The sequence below is a fragment of the Hydractinia symbiolongicarpus genome, chromosome 13, assembly GCF_029227915.1.
Source record: "Hydractinia symbiolongicarpus strain clone_291-10 chromosome 13, HSymV2.1, whole genome shotgun sequence".
NCBI classification, from domain to species: domain Eukaryota; kingdom Metazoa; phylum Cnidaria; class Hydrozoa; order Anthoathecata; family Hydractiniidae; genus Hydractinia; species Hydractinia symbiolongicarpus.
In genome coordinates, this window is record NC_079887.1 from 11,901,354 (window position 1) to 11,921,276 (window position 19,923).

The 19,923-nt window shown below is 34.7% G+C and overlaps 1 protein-coding gene across 3 annotated transcripts in view; it reads right to left on the reverse strand.

Moving 5' to 3' along the window:
• LOC130622936 (uncharacterized) overlaps window positions 1-19,923 on the reverse strand; it is a 32,191-nt gene that overhangs the window by 2,557 nt on the left and 9,711 nt on the right. The window contains exons 5-10 of one of the 3 annotated variants that reach the window (XM_057438394.1): window positions 19,438-19,698; window positions 14,231-14,252; window positions 8,305-8,495; window positions 7,018-7,371; window positions 705-971; window positions 329-448 (exon numbers count right to left, since the gene is read on the reverse strand). In XM_057438394.1, the coding sequence (XP_057294377.1) occupies window positions 329-448; window positions 705-971; window positions 7,018-7,371; window positions 8,305-8,495; window positions 14,231-14,252; window positions 19,438-19,698 (1,215 nt within the window). The remainder of the gene's footprint in view (window positions 1-328; window positions 449-704; window positions 972-7,017; window positions 7,372-8,304; window positions 8,496-14,230; window positions 14,253-19,437; window positions 19,699-19,923) is intronic. The other 2 variants (XM_057438396.1, XM_057438395.1) reach the window with 2 other exon arrangements.

The window sequence follows — 19,923 nt, forward strand, 5'->3', positions numbered from 1 at the left end:
TTACCAGCCATAAAAAATGAGAAATGGTACCTGTCATCTTTCAAAGATGAATTACTTAAGTCACGCAACACAGGCTTAAAATTCTCGTGAGAAAAAAACGAAGCACAGAATTAAGATTTTAGAATTACGTAGTCATGTCTTCCGACAATTTAAACAACAATTCACCTGGTAGGTAGGTAGGTAGATAGGTAGGTAGGTAGGTCGTATCTACCTACGTGTTAAACAACATCTAAGTATTTTTGCGTACGCTGCACTGGGTGAGATTTTTTTGTTACCAATAATCATAAACTAGTAAAGTATTGATGCTTTTGGATAACCAAGTACAAACCTTGTTCTTTTCTGCGTTGTTTCAGGTGCCTTTTAATGAAATAAGCCATTACTAACAAAACGATAATTACTCCAAGCGGTGTTAAAATCATCCAAACATTTTCCATCCACAATTCTTTGTCTGTAACGAAACAAGTTTCAAAATGACGTTTTATACTTCTTTAAAATAAAAATTGTAAACAAAATTGAAATAATATAAGTTAGCCATTTCTTTTATGATATTGTAAAGAGAAAAACTGAAAAAATAACAGACGTAGATATTTAAATTTTGACATCTCTCTAGGAAATGTATACAAATATTAGCTTCCAGTTTTCGTTTCTTTGGTTAGATACACTATGTAAATTTTTACAAAGCATAAATCATTTAAATCGCCTACCATCAATCATATTACTGCTGCATTCTTTCACGTCACAGTATTCCCAACGTTGCATTGACTTGTCAATGTAACACCAAGGTTTATCCAAATGACCCTGTGGATTTCTGCAAAAGTTTTCCTTTAATGTTGGGTAAGAGCCAGGGTTTAAATAAGGATTTATAGACCAAGGTTGACAGGTTTTTCCAGAAGACGTAACATTAATGATTCCTATGTAACCACTTCCGTTTCCTTCGTAACACACTTTTGTGAAGTTCTGATTTGAATCTTCTAAAGTGATAACGAAGAAAAAAAACATGTTTATTTATTTAAGCGTTTGGTTTACTCAAGCTTTTTTCATGCACGTTTTTGCTTCTTCTACTTAAACAATTAAAATGATTTATATGGTCCACTGTAAAACTGTTGGAGAATGATTTTTTATTTTTCGTCACTATGAGCACTCGAATTCGCTCACTTGATTGTGGGATATTATATATAGCTGTTTCTCAGAGTGGGTTTTTTGACCTGTGTAAAATAACCTCGAAGAGGCTTAATTGCATGTTAGGGCGATCAAAACAATTGGGGATTTAAAGAGCGTTTTGAGCCGATTAAGTGAGTAGACAATCGAAATTCCGAAGAAATAGATTAACAGCATCCTAAATTAGCATAGTACACTACAGTTTTAAGCCGCCAAACTTAACAGAAAATGCTGAAATAAATACCCATAGAAATAAAAATAACTGTCAAAGCATTTAGACCACAAAAAAAATACGAAAGAGTAGACCATCTTTAATGGAAACACAACATATAAAAAGGTTTTTACGAAGACAAAACAAGAGATGCATATATTGCAAGTCTTTTCAAATTTGGTAGACTGTCGTCAAAATCATCATCGTAATTAAGAAACACAACTTGTTTATAAACATTCATAAACAAATTTTTAAAATCAACATTTTTAAACACTTTAAATTGTGAGCAAAAGTAAACCCTGAATTGTGCGTAGAATGTCTGTCCGTGAATCAATAAGCCGTAGAACTTCTGCTTAAGTTTATATTACAGTGAAAGGTGCCGTTACCTAACTACATCTACCTAACAAGAAGAATAAATTCTAAATAGAATTTGGAATTTTAGTCTTTTTAGCTACATTGACAAAACCAAGTTGCAGCTTTAATAAAAAATCAGATGGTGAAGATAACACAAAACGAAACAATAACGTTGGTGAAAAACAGTTGAACCAAACTGAATAAAAAGTTTATCAGAACAGTGAATATAACTAGATAGCCAAAATTATAAAATTGTTTTTCTTACCATTTGTTCATGGCTATAAAAGCGATTACACATATTTACATACATAAATTCAGCCATCATAAAATTCAAAAACCAGAGAAAAAAAAATTCAAGAACAAAATCGGAACCCCACCAATCAACCAATATTAACAGCCAAGTCAACATTTAATGGGACCTGCCATCGCTGTCGTGCGAAAGTATTTGCGGTCAGAGCCAGGAGTGGCAATAACAACGAATGAGAACTTGTCGAGATTTGTTTATTTACCGCATGGATGAATTCGGGCAATGTATTAAGGGAAACCACATCAAAACGCTATTTTTTTAGAGGCGAACGATGGTTAGCAATTAAAAAATCATGACCGTTTTTTGGTAAAAAACACAAGCCGTTTTCTTACTACTTTTGGATCATTATGGATTTCGTGCCGACAAGCAGACAAAATGCAGCTATTACTATTGAAAAGTCGATAAAGTTCGTGAAAAAATCTGAAAAAAAAAAGAAAAAAGCTGATTATAATAATGTAAAAGATTGCGCGGTATTCACCTGCGGTTAAGGAGATTTAAGAATTTAAAATATTTGCTGACGTTAGCAAAGTCCGACTAAAGTCCAAATTCCAACGTTTCTATAAAAACATTTGTAAACCCGTTACCTTTATTGTACAGATCTTGAAACCTTGGTCAAGAAAATGTATAAGATTATGTACGCTTGACAAACGGTTAAAGAAATATTGAAGTTTTAAAATTTTTGATGACGTCATCAACCCGGTAATTCCGAAACGCTTTTCAATACCCAAGTATTGTGTTTGGCCTTGTATCTGTCCAGAAGGGTTGTATGAAAAGGTTTTTCTCTGCTGGGAACACATGTCAACAGTTTGGTCAGCACTAAAAAAGCCCGTTCTTATAAGTCAGATCTAGCTACCAACGGGCTCAATATAACAAATGCCCATCGATCATTTCCTCATACAAGCATCAATACTTTTCCTGACTGCACACTACTGGCTTCCGCTCCTTGGTATATCACATAAATCAACTTGTAAATCCCTACTTAATAAGAGGCTTTATGAACGATATCAACCTAATGTCTTGATCGGTATCTTGTACCTAAACGCTTTTGTCCAGGTGTTCCGTAGGACCAAAATCGGTTGCCATGGATTTTCCGTCCTTACAAACACGTAGCATCGTAATCAGAAAGGGTAAGTCCCTCAATTCAACTTCTTTTGCTATCCAATAGCCTTCAGACTATACATAATTTTCTTCCTTTGTATCTTTTATTCATTCAATGCCTGTATGATTCCTAGGCCGTATGCTGGATGAGACTACCTTAGAAAGGCTATAGACGAGCATAATAAAACGTTATCTGCATTGTTGACAAGTCGTTTTATAAATTTATTAATCCCGCGAATTCAGTTTCCATTGCTGAAATGCGAAGTCTCAATGTCTTGTGGTTCGATCTTTACCATTCTACTACTAATTTGCGCGTGACTATGCTTCCAACTGACCTTTCGCGGTACCTCTAAAAGCCTACCTTCCATAATCACGTCCGCTAAGATCAGCGTTCACTTGCTGCTGAGAAATTCCGAAGAACGGTTGAAGCAGAATTGAAGGTTAAAATGATGGTCTGTTTTCTTAACCAAAGGTACCTTCTTTTACACAGTGTAATCTGTATGGAAGTTAATATCAGTAACCGCAAAAAAATTGATGAAAAAGAGGATATGAGCAGAGCCTTACAACTATGGGTGCAAGAATGTTGAACCACATGGGACAACTATATTAATATTGACCTCTCCTGGGAATCTTTGCTTTCCATGCCACCAAACCCAAAGCCGTCCTTTTATTTAAGCTTCACCTAGAATGTTCTTCCACCATCTCAAAGCAATTTAGGGCGCTGGCGTATGTGTTCGAAATCCTGCTGTTTCATGTGTAGGAAAACGTCTGCACTATTGCTTACGATACAAGGGCCTGTAATACAACACTTACGCAGGACAGTTTGACGTTTCGTCATGACTCTGTCTTGCGTGTACTGTTACAGTTACTAACTACACGTTTTCTGATTCTATCTCCTCTCCTGTAAAGCACAAAAAAAATATAAAATATATTAAAGCAGGTAGTCACCCTTCTTAAAAAGTCAAAACCTACAGCTCTCTTACATCTTGCCACCGACTGGTTACTTCTTTCAGATTTAAACAATGAAATAATATTTCCTGGACATATTGTCATAACATCGCTTAGACAAGATAGGGTCCTGTATCCAAACAACAGCAAACGCGTTATTTAAATTGGACCGGCTTGTGCGTGTAAGGGAAACATGAAAACCTGGCACTCCAATGAGCTGCTCTCTTAGTACATCCCTTTAATTAATATCATCAAGCATAATGAATGACACTCAGTTTTCATTCGTTTAAAGAGATTGGACTCCCGAAACAGGAAAGCTTTTCAACCCGTTTGAAAACTAGTTAATGTTTATATGAAAGCATCAGTTTGCATTTGGATCGCAAGAAATTTAAAGGAGTGAAGTCCAAACAGTTGCACCCAAAGTCCATCGATTAAGGTAAAGGATACCCTAGCAATAATTTGTCTCATGCTAGAGGCCAAGAATGACTTGTCGCAACCATATCAAAAATATATATCTCCTCAGAACAACTCCTTGAATAGTTTAGTTCCTCCTCCTAAAGTTTAAACAAACACATCCCGTTCTGGTCTAACTTGCTATGCCAATTCCATACTACAAGTCATGTAAGGAGGCTAGGTTGGTTCGCTTAGTTTATAGGGTTAAGGTTTCTGCTGTATTTCATTATGGGAAGTAGCATTGGTAAATGGACCGTTATTTTAATTATCCTGCTTTAAAGGCGCGTAATCACCCTGTAGGCAACTTTTTTTGAGGTACCTATTTTATAGTAAAAATTGAAAGATATATATGAGAACACATTCTCCTGAAAATTTTATTGAAAACTGACTACCAGAACATGTTCAAATGTTTCATAGAAATTGCAACTTCACCCCAATTTTTTTTAGCCTACAGAACTGCCAATATATTTCATTGCACGAATCATGCAATAATAAACGCACAGCAAAATCGATCACATGGTTGCTGGATTCATTCTATTACAGAAAAAATAATGCATGAGGGAGAGTATCCGTAGCTGTGTTTCCATCGTAATGCTTTTACAAATGTATCCACAAAGTTTCGAACAGGATAAATCAGATAAATCAATCGAAGTTTCTGTGTTACTCTTTATTATTTCAATCAGACTTCTTTGCAACACTGACCACTTCTTGATGTTGTTTCTGAAGACAGCTTCGCCTCGCTAGCTATGTTACGTTTTGATTAGTTGCCTTTGTTTAAACAGTTAGTCCCTTCCTTATAGAGACAGTATTAGATCTAGACAATTAGAATATCTAAATTTTCAGAATTTCACCTTCCATGCTCTAAATTTAATTATCTCCATAGTGCTGCAACTATTTTCAACTATCACAGTAAGCATTTTTCCCCGTTGGGTATTTTGGCTTATAATATGCAGTAATCCTTGTCAAGCTAATACAAAAAGAAAGAGCGTAATAAGCATTAATTATCATAAATAATAACCACGAGGTAATGCTGTGATTTCTTCTTTCTGATTTGTTTTGTCTGGTCTCCAAAAACCAATGACGAATAAAATAGAAAAAAATTAAATCTAAGTGGAGAAAGTTATACGGATGTTTTGACGCGCGGCCACCTTTTTAAACAGTACCTAAATTTCTTTCCACTTTTTGATGCCATGTTTTGCAAAGATAAAGCAAGCCCAAAAAAAACAGCATGGTGTGGGAGCCTACCATATTGACGATTTTATCGAACTCCATCTCCAAGCTTATTTAAAGTTAAGGCCGCTTGTTTATCTACGGTTTCACACGAACATATTGCGACGGCCCGCTTATTAGACAAGAATAAGAGATCAACAAGATCGTTAAATATGGCGGCTGGAAAAAAGAAACAATAAATTCAAGATAATTATGTACCATTATTTCCATTTCTAGTACGTTTTACATCCTCAAATGTCCAGGAAAGTCATAACTCCGTCTGAACTTTGAAATAAATAAATAAAATGTATATGTTAATTTTTTTCGATAAGAGTGATTACGCACCTTTAATAGTTTTGCACCCACAAGGATCACTCCAATGACAGGCTGGTCTGACGTGAATGTGACAACTACTCGTCCAAGGCTAATTATTAGGATCCTGTAACGCATGTGGAAAGCTACAGTCAGGCCATGGTTGGTTTTCCGCTCATTCTATTTGCTCTTTTTATTTGTTTATTTTTTATTACTAATTTCTTCGTGGTAATGTGGATGTAATTGTTATCTGCTGTATTCAGGGGTGTGTTGTTCAATTACCTTGAATCTGCAGACTAACCTTGCAATAAGGGAGATCTTGCACTCTATTTTGATCCTTAGAGGGTGTAACCTGTACAATTTACCCACAAGTCTTATCTTGACTGATTTTGTTCTTAAAGCAAAGAAAAGGGAATAAAATCAAACATTTAAAAAACGGCCATCGGCTAATTTAAAGCATATTTTACAGACCCAACGGAAGCGCTATAAATACGTACTTTAGGTAATTGAAAACACATACCTTATTGATTTTTCTGTAGCTTTGTTGGTCCTATTATGTGGGATTGTATTTGCCTACAAACTGATTATAATTTTTTATAAGTTTTTTTCCTAATTTTTTATATAGTTTATACCAAGTCCTGTTAATAATAAATCTGTGAGTGTTTAAGTCTTGCCGCTTCTCTTGTTTCTATGCTTTTGAGTAGGAAAACTTGTACATTTTCTTTGAAGTAACACTATATTAAACGCTTATAACGCGCAAAAATGTCTTGTATTTACCGCTTCATTAATAAGAAAATTTTAAAATACGAAATTATCAGCTGAAAGTGGTAGCTATCATTAGTTTAACTAGAAGAAAACTTGGTTTTTCCCAATCTGAAAAAAGTGCCTAAAATTTAGTTATGTAATGTTTACAAATCTTTGCACCACTAACACCATTCTGAAATTTGTAACTACATTGGATACTTACCAATTAATTGACAACGTTCTAAGTGTGTTATATTCTGTTCTGGAAGTATCGTACAGATTGAGTTATTCCTGACATCGGGCGAGTATCTTAAATTTAGTGAGGGTAATAGGCGCAGTTGACGAACAATATTATATATTTCTTGCGCAACACGTGAATGTTCTTTGCAATAGCTGCGGCAGGGCCAGGAAATAATGAATGATTTATCTTTTGACGAAGTCAAGCAAACTCTAAATCGTACCATACAAATAAACTTTTCGAATAGAATTGGGTGCTGGCTAAATTCTTCCATAAGATATTCAACAATTCTTGTCAAATTTGATAGAAATTTATTCACTCCAAAATTGATGTATGGACCTAAAGAAAGTGTACGTTTCTAAGTTTATCGTTCTGGGGTTAAAGCTTGCCTTAATTTTGAATTGCAATGTTTTAATTGGCTGAAGTCTACACAAGTTCCACGCTGTATTTTCTTTCTACTGAGGAACGAGTTCAATCTTTACTTATCTTTCAATTTTACAGTGCAAAATGCATGAATTTTTTCTCTGTTTAGCTGGAATAGCAGGCAAAAAAAGTTATATTGTATTCCTGATTGGTTGAGTGAAGTTGTTGTTTACTTAGGAAGGGAAAACTTGTCTGTTGTTACAATCCTTCTTTCCGAATAAAACATAATTTTTATGACACAAATATATACTCGCGCTTCAATTGTTCTCATGTTCGCATATAGGCATTAGGAGCAAGTAGTTATCGACCGCTGAGAATTCTTTGTTCACCTGTAACTTCAAAGAGTTAGTTAATGAATTGTGTGTATTTCGATTATATTTAAGTAAGGAAATTTAATTGTGCGATCGTATAAAACTTATTATGGGCTACTAGACTATATGCTGTTAATCAAAGAACTTCATAAACGATGACTGAAATTGAACAAAAAATTGTCACGTATAGCTACCAAAAACAACGGCTTGTGCTCAGTTAATACGATGAACCATATTGCCCATGTTCTCGAAAAATATAGTCTTTTTTTATGTATGCAATGAAAACATAAAAAATTTAAAAAAATATTTCTCGGCACTGTGTGATAACTATTTACATGGCCATGCAAACTTCTTTTATATATATATAAAAAATAATTAAGGGTTTGCAATCTTTTTACGAAAATTTAAATATCTGTTGTTGGCAGCGGATAGAAAAGATTGTAATATCATATCGTGTCCTTTTTGATTTGAGTGATTTTTTTTTAATATGTTTATATGTTTGATAAAAAATAATGAGAAACGCAAGTAAAACACTTACCTAACCATAACTTCAAAAGTCTCATTGCTGCATGAGGATTTTGTTTATGCGTGTGAAACAAAGACAATCTATGTAGGATCCTGTTATCCCTTGCAGCTTCCTGTAAACTCACATAAACTTTTTTGTTATTTAGATATTTTGTGCAATATCCTAACTGATTTGGTACAATACTCTTGTATTCGACACATTGCCTAAAACAAAGAACATTTTAATTTAAATGCTAAATACCCTACTTGACATATGTTATTTTATAACATTAGTACCATCAAATGTAGTGTATTGCTTTGTAATCCCGTCGTACTTTGTAATCACATCGCCCGTTGTAATCCCATCGCACTTTGAAAACCAATCGCACTTTGTAACACAATTTTGTCGCACTCTGCAATCACAAACCTATAGCAAATTGTAATTCTTCCATGAAGCACTTTGTAAATCTGCCTTGTTACACTTCGTAATCCCCGATATTTTTTCGACAGAATAAAATTCCTCTCATATATTTTGCAATTGTTTCCGAAACGCTTTTTGTATTCAATAAGGAAATAACTGACAGTTACAGCTACACGTCTTTTTACTTTACATTACACGTTGAATTAAATTCTAACATATGACATTTTCACTGATTTCAGGTTTTCACATTACTGAAGTTTACTACAGCGATAATTTAAGTAATGTCAAGTAAACGAGCAAACACCTTGCTCTTTATCGTCCTCAACTGTATAACTAGCTATGTCACATTATTACTATCTCGCCTGCGAGGATAGTATTGGTTTCCAACTCCTAACTGACTAACTGACTAACTAACTAACTATGTCCCAACTGGGCAATTGCAACGAGCTTTCATACGCAAAGTTTTACTTTAGTAAAACGTCTGTTAGGAAGATACGCACCAGCATCTAAGTGCAAGGCGCTAACCAACTTGGCTATAGTGACAGAACTAACACGTGAATATTTAATAATTAGTTGAAGTTCGTAACCTTTATCTTTTGAGCTGATGTGTTAATCAAAACAAAACATTATTTTTTTTACCACTGTTGCATTTATTTGCGCAAAATAATTTCAATCTTTTTAGTATAACATTTTTATCACAAAACGGTAAACTTTAAGGGGAAAAAAACGTATGATGGGAAAAGATTCAAAAATACGCTTTTTGATAAAGGTGAAGGTCTTTCGTTTATGAACTAAGCAAAACCCATGCAATTTATTTTCATAAAAAATAGGCGATTGAAAAGCATTCTAAGTACTGTCCGGTTGCGTATTCACCCATTTCAGCCTTTTTAAATGCAATAAAATTCCTGTGTGTATAATAAAAAAAGGAATGACGATTCTGTTGTCCAGACAACAGACACAACAATTTGGAAAGATTAACGCAAAGACAGTTAAAAATACGTGCAGAACTTTTTCTAAGACGTATCAATTTAAAAAATATTATTGCTTGTGGTGCAAAAGTTTCCGTGGATGGATTACAAATCTCTGAAAGTATCTATTAGCATTACTTTGGTTTTGCAAAAGGCATTCTCAACTAATTGCAAAAAAATATACTTCAACAACATGGATTTATGTTCGCGTTAATTAATGTTCGCGTTGTCTGACAACAGACAATTCTTTCGCATGTGGATTAACACTTCGGGATCTTAAAGTGTTAATTTTTCTTCCAAATACTGAGCACGACGTACACGTCATTAACCAGGTGCATCCTAAATTTCCTAGCTTCCCTTCTTTGCACCAGCCAACGTAAGGCATAGACGAAGTCGTATATATTTAATTTGAAATCTATTACATGCTTTATGCTAAGAATATCAAAATTCTGACAAGGCTGGTCATTATTTCTCTGTTGTTTAAACAATAGACACCAAAAATTCCAGCCTGGTATTCTTATAAAGCATGTTTTTATAAAAGAAAAAGCATTTAGGTGTACATTATTCTCACTTTATTCACTTTAGTCATTTAAGAGGCTTCAAAACGTACCATGGTTTGTGGTCACAGGCCAAGTAGCATATACCACTTTGGTCTCCCGAAATGTAAATTAAACAACAATCATCTTTTTAATAACGAGATAGTTTATGCAGCTTCTGCATATTGTTGATAATACTAGTAATCGCAATACTGTCGCAAATTTAATTACAAGATGATGGCTATCAACGGATAAACAACGTTAGCACGAAAAAAACATGTAGGACCCAGTTTATATCCGGTTTATAACAAATTAGTAATACAACTTTAGACTATTCATAGCTGATTTATTTCAAAAAAACAAAGTTGTTGTGTCTTGAGGTGTTGACAAGAGAGACTTTTATCTATATTATAATGCCCGTATACGTCTGTCTGTTTGTCACGCAAAATGGTAGCTTAGCTGCGATTGGTGAACCCGTGGATTTTCCAAGTTGATAAAAGTGTTTGTGGATTCATAACACCAAAATACATGCATATCAACAAAATAGAAATTTCTCGTTTATATGCACAAAATACATAGTATTGATCAGTTTATTACTTTAGAAATATCTTAATATTTAGGTTCGTGTGAAAGATGCTGTGTATGTACTGATCAAAAAACGTCTTATACTGATCATTTTTACGGAATCGCGAAGGGCAACAGAACGAGAGATTACAAAGTCCGACATAACTAACTGCAATAGATTTGGCGAAGTGCGATGGAAATGCGACAAAATTGGATTACAAAGTGCGATGAGAGTACACATGCAACCGGACTTGTTTCACTGCACGCGCCTGAAATGTTGCGCGTGTAGCTACCACGAAAACCAGCAAAAATTTTCATTAACTAAACAAGGACAAATAGAATCGCCTACTGGTCTTGCCGACTGAGAAGGTGAAATTAGAAACGGGATAAAAGGCTAAAGAGTGGACTATCGGAAAGTTGGCTGCTGTTAGATATCTTTCCGGAAGGTATCATACCAAACAATTAAGTTACCACTATATGCCAGAGATCAGAGATTAAATTATAAATAAGAGCAAACGCTTGACTTTTTTTCAGCCTCTTTACATTAAAAACATCTAGAATTGCAGGCTAAATGTTAACATTTTTAAATTTTAATTTGGATGAATTCAATTGGTTGATAAAAATTTTACTGCAACAACCTGCAGAGGAAGGCAATCCAAGGAAACATTCACAAAGTTGTTGCCAGCACAAATGTTGTCCCTGCATCAACAATTCCCTCCCCCGGCAAATTAGATAAATATATTTTGTCTCGTGTAGCGGGAACATTTTCTTGTTTCCAGCAATAAATTTTTAATTATGGGACACGACGGAACTTTTACATGCGCGTGCAATGCATTATATGGCATTTCATGTGCATTTAAAACGCCCCTCGTGGCGCCCTAGCTAAATGTTCTGACCATGAAACTCTTGGTTACTGAATTTTTATCATTTTGAAATAGAAAGACTTAATAGAAATTCTGCAACTTTTCAAGCCAGTGTAAAGCAATATTTCATATTTTTCAAATTTAGCGATTTTATGTATTGAAGTTCATTATTGTAGGTTTAAGGTCAAATAATTTAGGTCTTTTACTACAAACATCCATTAACGCCCTCGGTGCGTTAATGGATTAATGCCTATTTAGGCCCTTCAAGTTTTTGTTTTGTTTATGGCGCTGATTGTTGGTTTGGAGAACTGTAAATATATTACGGAGTTTCATACCGCGCAGGTCTGGGAGCTAGCGAAGAGTTTTGTAGGGACAAATTTTTGACTTGCTTTCATTTGTCTCGATAGCCCAAATAATTTTCATGGCCATTTTTTCACAACTATTCTGGTTAGTGCTGCAAACAGAGGCAGAAATGCAAAATCCTGCCTGATGTTTCTTCAACTATTTTTTTACTTTAACTGACGTTTTGCTTTTTAATAACACGTTTAAATGGTGTTGCTAACCCTCTTTGTGGTATATTGACATGGTAAGAGTTGGAATCGAAGGAAACTTAAATTACTGACTTTTATAGAGAGGCAAGAGAAGACATATTGTTGATATTGGTTTTAGAGGGGTTAGCTTTCTGAAGTTGCAAGCTACATATACCATACATTTTGTGTTGTGAGGAATAAAGTAATGGTTAAAAAGAAACACTATTCTATCATTTTCAGTGCACTTTGGCAAGAAGAGATAAAAATTACAGCTAGCTATAGAAAGACTTAAAGGAAGTTTTTTTACAGTAAGCTATAGCTAGCTAGCTATATATGGATCTGCAAGTTTGACATGGATTAACGTGGAAGAGCATTTAATAAAGGATTTATTTGCAAAGTATGGCTAACTAGTTATATAAAAAGAGCACAGATGAAATCGACTGAAGTAAAATACACACTTCAATGATATAATGACTGGCTTTGACTTTTCATTAGAAATTATTGTATATAAATATTACATAACTAGCTAGGAAGGGATATATATAATAGCATGTTACACTGTATTACTATGTTCTTAATTTTGGTAAAATGCAAGAATAAATTTAGGTAAGGTCCACTTTTACAATTTTGTGATAGCTATAGTAATTTTGGTACATTGACATAAGAGAAATTTGGCAACCGAAAATATTTGACAAAAACAGTTAAAGTCACTAAATTTGTTTAAAAAGTTATTTTCCATTAAATTTGTTTATTTTAACCACAGTATATTATTTTACATTTTGCAGCGGTCGAAACTTTGTACTTTACAGAATAAAATTATTCCAATGCAAAATTGAGGCGTATCAATTTTTAAGTCTAAGTTGGTGTTCAAACTGCACTGTTTATTGTTTTTTAAAGTTGAGTGATATTAGAAATGAGTTTTTATGATCCTATTTTTAGCATCTGGGCACTTGCCCACCTATATATCTGATTACTCTATGAATAAGGCTGCGATATATATGAGTGACCAAGTGTGACCCCTTGCTAACAAAAACTACAATGAGACAGATACAGGCAACTTTTTGAAAATTTTTAATTTGGTTTATAAAAAATGTAGGTAGCTTCGGCCTGGTTAGTTTAATAAAGTTTCTAGCAAGCACAAAATAAGAAATTTTGGAATTGTTTTTTAATATTATAGCTAGCTAGGCATCTCTTTAATGAGCATGAAACTATTAGTTTAAAAAAAAAAACATTGTTTTCTTTAGTTGTGTTTGATGAGCTACATTATTTTGGCTGTACTAGTAGCTATATAAATCTTGAATGACATGCAATCCCTCTTTGATCAGCATTGTGATATTTTTAGGACAATATTAAAACTTGTGATGTAACTAACTACCAAAATAAGGTTTCTTTCTCTTTTGACTGCCAACTTTTCATGATGAGTGTACTCCACAACTTAAAGCAATTAAATTAATAACCAAGTTTAGGTCTTGAACCTTCATAATATGCAATCTTATGTCAATACTGAGTATCCTTTCTTTAAATAATTGTAAAATCAATATATCGCACCAGTTTAAAAAGTAAAAATAAAAAGGAAAAAGTGAATAATTGTGTTCGCACTGCATGTTTTTCTTAGCAAATGCCTTACGCTCTTCGGGGGATATAAAAATTTGTCCCTACAAGCGCTTCGCTAGTGCCCAGACCTGCGCGGTATGGAACTCCGTAACTTAATTCGATCCAAATCGGGATATTTATATAAGAAGGGACATTTGCAACATAATATGCACCAAATAAATGCTGTACCTTATTAATAAAGCAAGTCAAAGTGTTTTAGAATATTTGTGTAACCGATACCTCAATAAGGTAAGATAAAATTGCTATTTATTTAAAATTCCACTACAGTTATATAGAAACCACAAGCCTTGCTCACTTTAGTGTTACAACAGAGATAATAGAGTTCTCTTTCTGTTTTTTTTTCTGTTCTAGTTGACCGAAATACACATTTTTGTCAGCATCACTTAAATCTTTTTTACATCATTTCAACGACTTTCAATGACTGCGACTTTAAAGTAAAAAGAGTTAACAGTTAATATGCTTACCTCCTTGTCGACACATTTTCATCTAAAAAAATTATTGGACAAGCATTATTTCAGCTGTTATTATAGCTTATAGGTAAAAAACAGTCACATTGTGAACTTACTATTTCACGGTGTCTTGAGAAGAAATGTCTTCAGCCTTATTGGACCTTATTTGGTTCGGTGCTTATTATTGATCAAACGGTTACTGATTGGTAATTCAAACTTAAAGAGTGTTTGTGTATGTACTTCCTAGTTATAACCTGGTTAAAGTTTGAACAAGCAAGTCACGTACTGCATTAAAATCTCAATTCTTTAATTATGGGAATCATAAATAAAGAAATAAGTTTTTAATGCATAGGATTTAAAGATTTGGCAGGCAGGTGTCCAGTACATAAATATAAAAATAAAGTAAGTATCACTGTTATGGAGTAATGTAAAGAAGACTTTTTGAAAGAGTAGCGTTTTTATTCTTGCCTCTCGATGAATTAAAAATATATTTTCGAATTTTAAAACTGATTTCGTGAAATATATTTAATTTGTGATATTCCGGTGCCTATGTTTTGTAAAGGACTGTGCCTCAGTAATTCGAACTGATGATATCCATAATAATTATATGAAGCCATATGGTATGACGTTACACTTTTATTAATTTTACTAGCCGGGAAACTCGGCGTCGAAACGCCGGGGTAAGCCAAACGTCAAGGTCTGATCCCGCATAGAATACTCTGAGGAGCGCTTAGTAAGAGCTGTAAACTGTGTCACACGATGAGGTGGAACGCTTTAGTATAGGTATACAGTATGTCGTAAATCAAGTTTGGTACTCCGTTATAGCAAAAATATTATTTTATTTTGCGGAATAAGTTTCAGTAAACGGTAAAAATTAATCATGACATCGGGCTAAGCGTTTAGTAAGTTAAACAGAGTTGAAGAGGCGTGTAGGGACAATACCCTTTTGAAAAAACTTTCTCCCAGACTCTGTTTAAATAAAAACACAAGAAACAGTCCATTACCAACACGGGGTTGAGCGGTTAGTCCAGGTAAACAGTGTTGCACACCCGTACAGACGTGATTCCCAAAAAATTTTAAAAAGTAATTGTCACAGTGTGCTGATCCCCTAGTACAGGTAAACCACATCGCATATGCTCTAGGCGTAACAGCTTTTCCGAAAAAAACAGTCCATTGTTAACACTGAGCTTAGCACTTAGTGCAGGTAAAATGTGTCGCACATGCCTATAAGCTTAATAGCCTTTTCCAAAATACTTCAGTTTAAATAAAAACACAGGAAACAGACCGTCGTTTAACAACACGGGATAGGCAAATAGCACAGGTACTCTGTGTCTCATTAATAAACTTTTGACTTTTGCTAAATTTTATATTACAGTAAAATGGTAGCTAACTACTTAATTGCATTTAGTATGAAAAAAATTACTTAAAAATTCTATTGCAGCCAACTGTATTTGGTTACTTTTACATTTTTGCTAGAGGTAGCTAACCCCAGTTCACAACCAAGCAGAAATCAGATTGGCAAAGTTAACACAAAAATCAGAAATGTTAGCTAAAATCTACGTTGGTAGCCAGAATCTTAAAATTGGTTTTTTGGTAAGATTAATATATGGCTAGAGAACGTGACAGTAAGCGGCGAATAAAACTAATACAATTCTTTAAGTGGCTGAATAGGTAGCGTAGCTAGTGGCTAGCTAGCTAACTATAAAGTATAGGTGAATACACATGTAAACAAATAAAAAACATAACCGAAAGTAAAAGAAACTGCAATCTTGTTAGAATACAAATAGAAGTATCAGAAAGAAAAATTAAAGCAAACAGTTAAGAAACTTTTCTTTCTCCAGCAATGAGTTGGTTGAATCTGCTTGCCAAATTTCGGACCGATAACGTAAAAATGGTCGCTAAGAAATATAAAGAGCTTTAGTTTCTGATTAGTCATTTATATAAAACTCCGCTCCTGATTGGACCTTTATTTTAGCGGCAATTGTCCCTGTGCCGGTGGGGGCCTGACGGGTGTCTCGTCCGTGCGTATTTTGTATTTCGTGCGTGGTTAACACAAGTCGCACGAATCGACAGACGACGGCTATTATTATAGAGACTAGTCGATAAGGCCCGTGGAAAAATCCACTTAGGCAGGATAACAGAGAAAAATAACCGTCATTTAAATTTTGATGACGTCAGCAGTGACATGTCAGAACACAAAACTTTTTTTTTCAGAAATGTATGCCTGTTGCCTTCATCGTATAGATCTTGAAACGCTGATCAAGAAAATGTATAGGATCGTGTATTTTTGACAAACGGTTGCAGAGATATTAGGGCTTGAAGGTTTTTTGATGACGTCATCAACCCGTCCATTCCCGAAACGGATTCAGGGACCCAGGTTTGGGAAACTTACCCAAATTGGTCAAAGGTGGTCCCTAGTTACTTACACAGGAGATGACGTCAGTTATTTCCACCTGTTTCCAAGTTATTTAACCTTAAATTTAAAAGTGCAATGCAATGGCTTCACTAATCTTAATATACTTTCCTTTGACGTCAATATTGCTTTAACGTCAAAGTTTGGTAATTTACAGAACAAATTTATAGACCATGTTTTATAGACTTTATCAAAGAAATTTTATCCACTTTGCAAAAGTCACAGACAGACAGAACTGGCGTATTATTATATAGAAGTCGTTAGCCCGTGGAAAAATCCACGGGGTCGCCCGTCCTTTGAATTAACCCATTTCAACAAAGTGGACAGAAATATATAATCCACGGGGTCGCCCGTCCTTTGAATTAACCCATTTCAACAAAGTGGACAGAAATATATCGCATTTGGTATTGACGCGCATTTTGAAAATTTCGTGTTTCCGTGTTATGGCAAATATCATTTTATTTTGCGGAATAAGTTTTTGTAAAAGTTAAAAAATTAATCGTGACACCGAGCTGAGCGCTTAGTACAGTTAAACGGTGCTGCACAGACGTATAGGGTTAATACCCTTTTGAAAAAACTTTCTCGCAGACTCTGTTTAAATTCGCTAAAACACAAGAAAAAGTCCATTGCTAACACAGGGCTGAGCAGTTAGTTCAGGTAAACAGTGTTGTCTATCCGTACAGGCGTGATACTCGAGAAAGTTTAAAAGTTAGTACAGGTTTTACAAAAAACGAGCTTAAAACTTAGCTAACCGCTTAGTACAGTTAAACAGAGTTCAACAGGCGTATAGAAGTACCCTTTTCCAAAAAAACTTCATTGCAACTTCGGTTTAAACAATTGCTCAGCCATTTAATTTGCAGAAAGAGTTTCAGGAAAATAATAAAAGATGCTGGCTACCTAGCTAACTGCATTTAGCAATTATCGCTTAAGAATATTGTTGTAGCCAAACTGCATTTTTATCTTTATGCTCTCACTCTTTAGCCAAAGATAGGAGCTAGCTAAATGGCTACAGCCTCAACATAAAAATAAATGTTGGGTAGGATAAAAAGCTCTTAGAACCATACAGATTAGTAATAAGTAAGGCTCTAGGTAGCTAGCCTTCAAAATCTTCGTGTTATACATGAGCATAGGGGTACTATTATTTTCCAAACGTCCTTATCGCTTCGGAGTTAAAAGAAATCAGCCCGGTTCTGTTTAAGTTTTTAAAACAGTGATAAAAGTGGTCGCTGCCAACTGCATTGAGCTTAGCATAAGAATTGTTAAGAATTGTGTTGCAGCAAAACTCCATTTGACTACTTTCACTTGCAGCCAAACTGCATTTGGCTACTTTCACTTTTTAGCCAGAGGTAGCTAAAGGAGTGTGTAGAAAATTAAGTGAAGTGCACACAACTTTATGGTGTTTCCGGTGTAATATACTATTCAAAAAATAACTTTCGACAACTTAGGTAAAATAAAAACCCAGATTACAATTCAATGTTACCCCGTCATAGCGAAAGCAGCTGGCCAACCTTCTTTATTTTTCAGGGAATGTTCCCGGGAAAAGTTCAAAAAAATGTTAAGCTGAGCGCTTAGTATAGGTAAACAGTGTGTACTTTTTTCTGAAAAAAACGTTATCACAACTTCGGTTAAACAGAAACACAGGAAACAGCCCGTTGTTGCCACTGGACTAAGCGCTTAGTACAGCTAGACTGTGTCGCACATGAGTATAGGCATAACACCATTTTTAAAAAAACTTTATCGCGACTTCAGTTTAAAAAAAATCAGGAAACCGCCTGTCGTTATCAAGTTCAGTTAAAAAAATATATACTCAGCAATTTTATTTTTCAGCATAAGCTTTCATAGCAGTAATAAAATTGGTAGCTGCCTATAACTGCATTTAACTACTTTCACTTTTTAGCCAGAGGTAGAGCTAAAAGGAGCTAGATAGGTAGTATAAAAATAAAGAACAATATACCAAACTGAATAAAAACTTTAAAAGTATAGGAATAAATAAAGCTAGCTATAGCTAGCTGTCTCAAAATGTACGTTTTGTAGCTAGCCAAAAACTTAAAATTGGTTTGTTTAAGATTTATACGTGCTAGAAAACGTGATGAAATATTCACCTTAACATGTGAAAACAAACTAAATAATCCTATAGGATAAAAAGTACTCAGCAGAAATAAGGCGGATTGAAAGGAAACCTACAAACTTCACACCATCACTTCCAAACCAAAATGGCCTTCGTAGGGATAGCATGTTTCCTCCCGTCGGCATATTGAGGCCGCGAAGCACTTGGATTGGTCATTAGTGAAAATGGAGCCTTGTGATTGGTTTATTACAATGACCGGCAAAGCAAGGCCGGTAAAAAAACGGGGTCTGCCGGGGATTCAAAATAAAGCTGCAGGGCCGCGGGGATTTTCGGCGGGTCTCACTACTTGCTCCGCGATGTTGCGCAGAGACAGACAAAATACGGCTATTATTGAAGACATTAGTCGTTAGCCCGTAGAAAAATCTACGGGGTCGCCCGTCCTTTAAATTTACCCGTCGCAACAAAGTAGACAAAGATATATCGCATTTGATATTGGTGTTTCCGTGACATCATTTTCTGACTCAGCGGGGGGTCCGCGCAGAGACAGACAGACAATGGCTATTATTATAGAGAAGACAACTTTATTTAGAAATAGAAGTTTTATAAAAGTCGTTTTTCGATTTGTTGAATTTTTCGTTGTTGTTTGTAGTTGTCTGCAGCTGTATGCTCTTTCTTTAACCAGTGTACATTTAAAAAAAAACAATACTGATAAGTAGGATCAAAAGAAATCTATTTACTTACCTTCTTCGGCAAGTGTCAAACATTTATTTATGTAACATCTTTTCCACGCACGGCTTTGCATATTAGTATAACACCATGGTGTTGTGGCAAATCCCTGTGGATTTCTACAAAAATGCTTAATCAAATTTGGATATACACTCGTTGATACGTACGGATTTGCTTCAGTCCAAAATACGCATCCATCACCAATATCTCCAACATAGCTGTCGTCCTTTCGGGTATAATTGTAACAGTATGGCGTATACAGGATGTTTCGGTTTTCTGTTATTTGGTAAAATAAGGATAATTAAGCATCTCACACATAATTTAAATTTATTGGAGAACTGTTATTGGATAAGGAAGATATGGCGCCGATCATATGAGCTGTCCAACGTTTTTTATACGATCACGTAGGGCGAGCTAGTCCTGTTGGGCAGGCTAAAAAAGCATACACAAGAATTTCTAAGTAATACACACAGCCCCTAAGTTAATTTTAAATAAACTTTT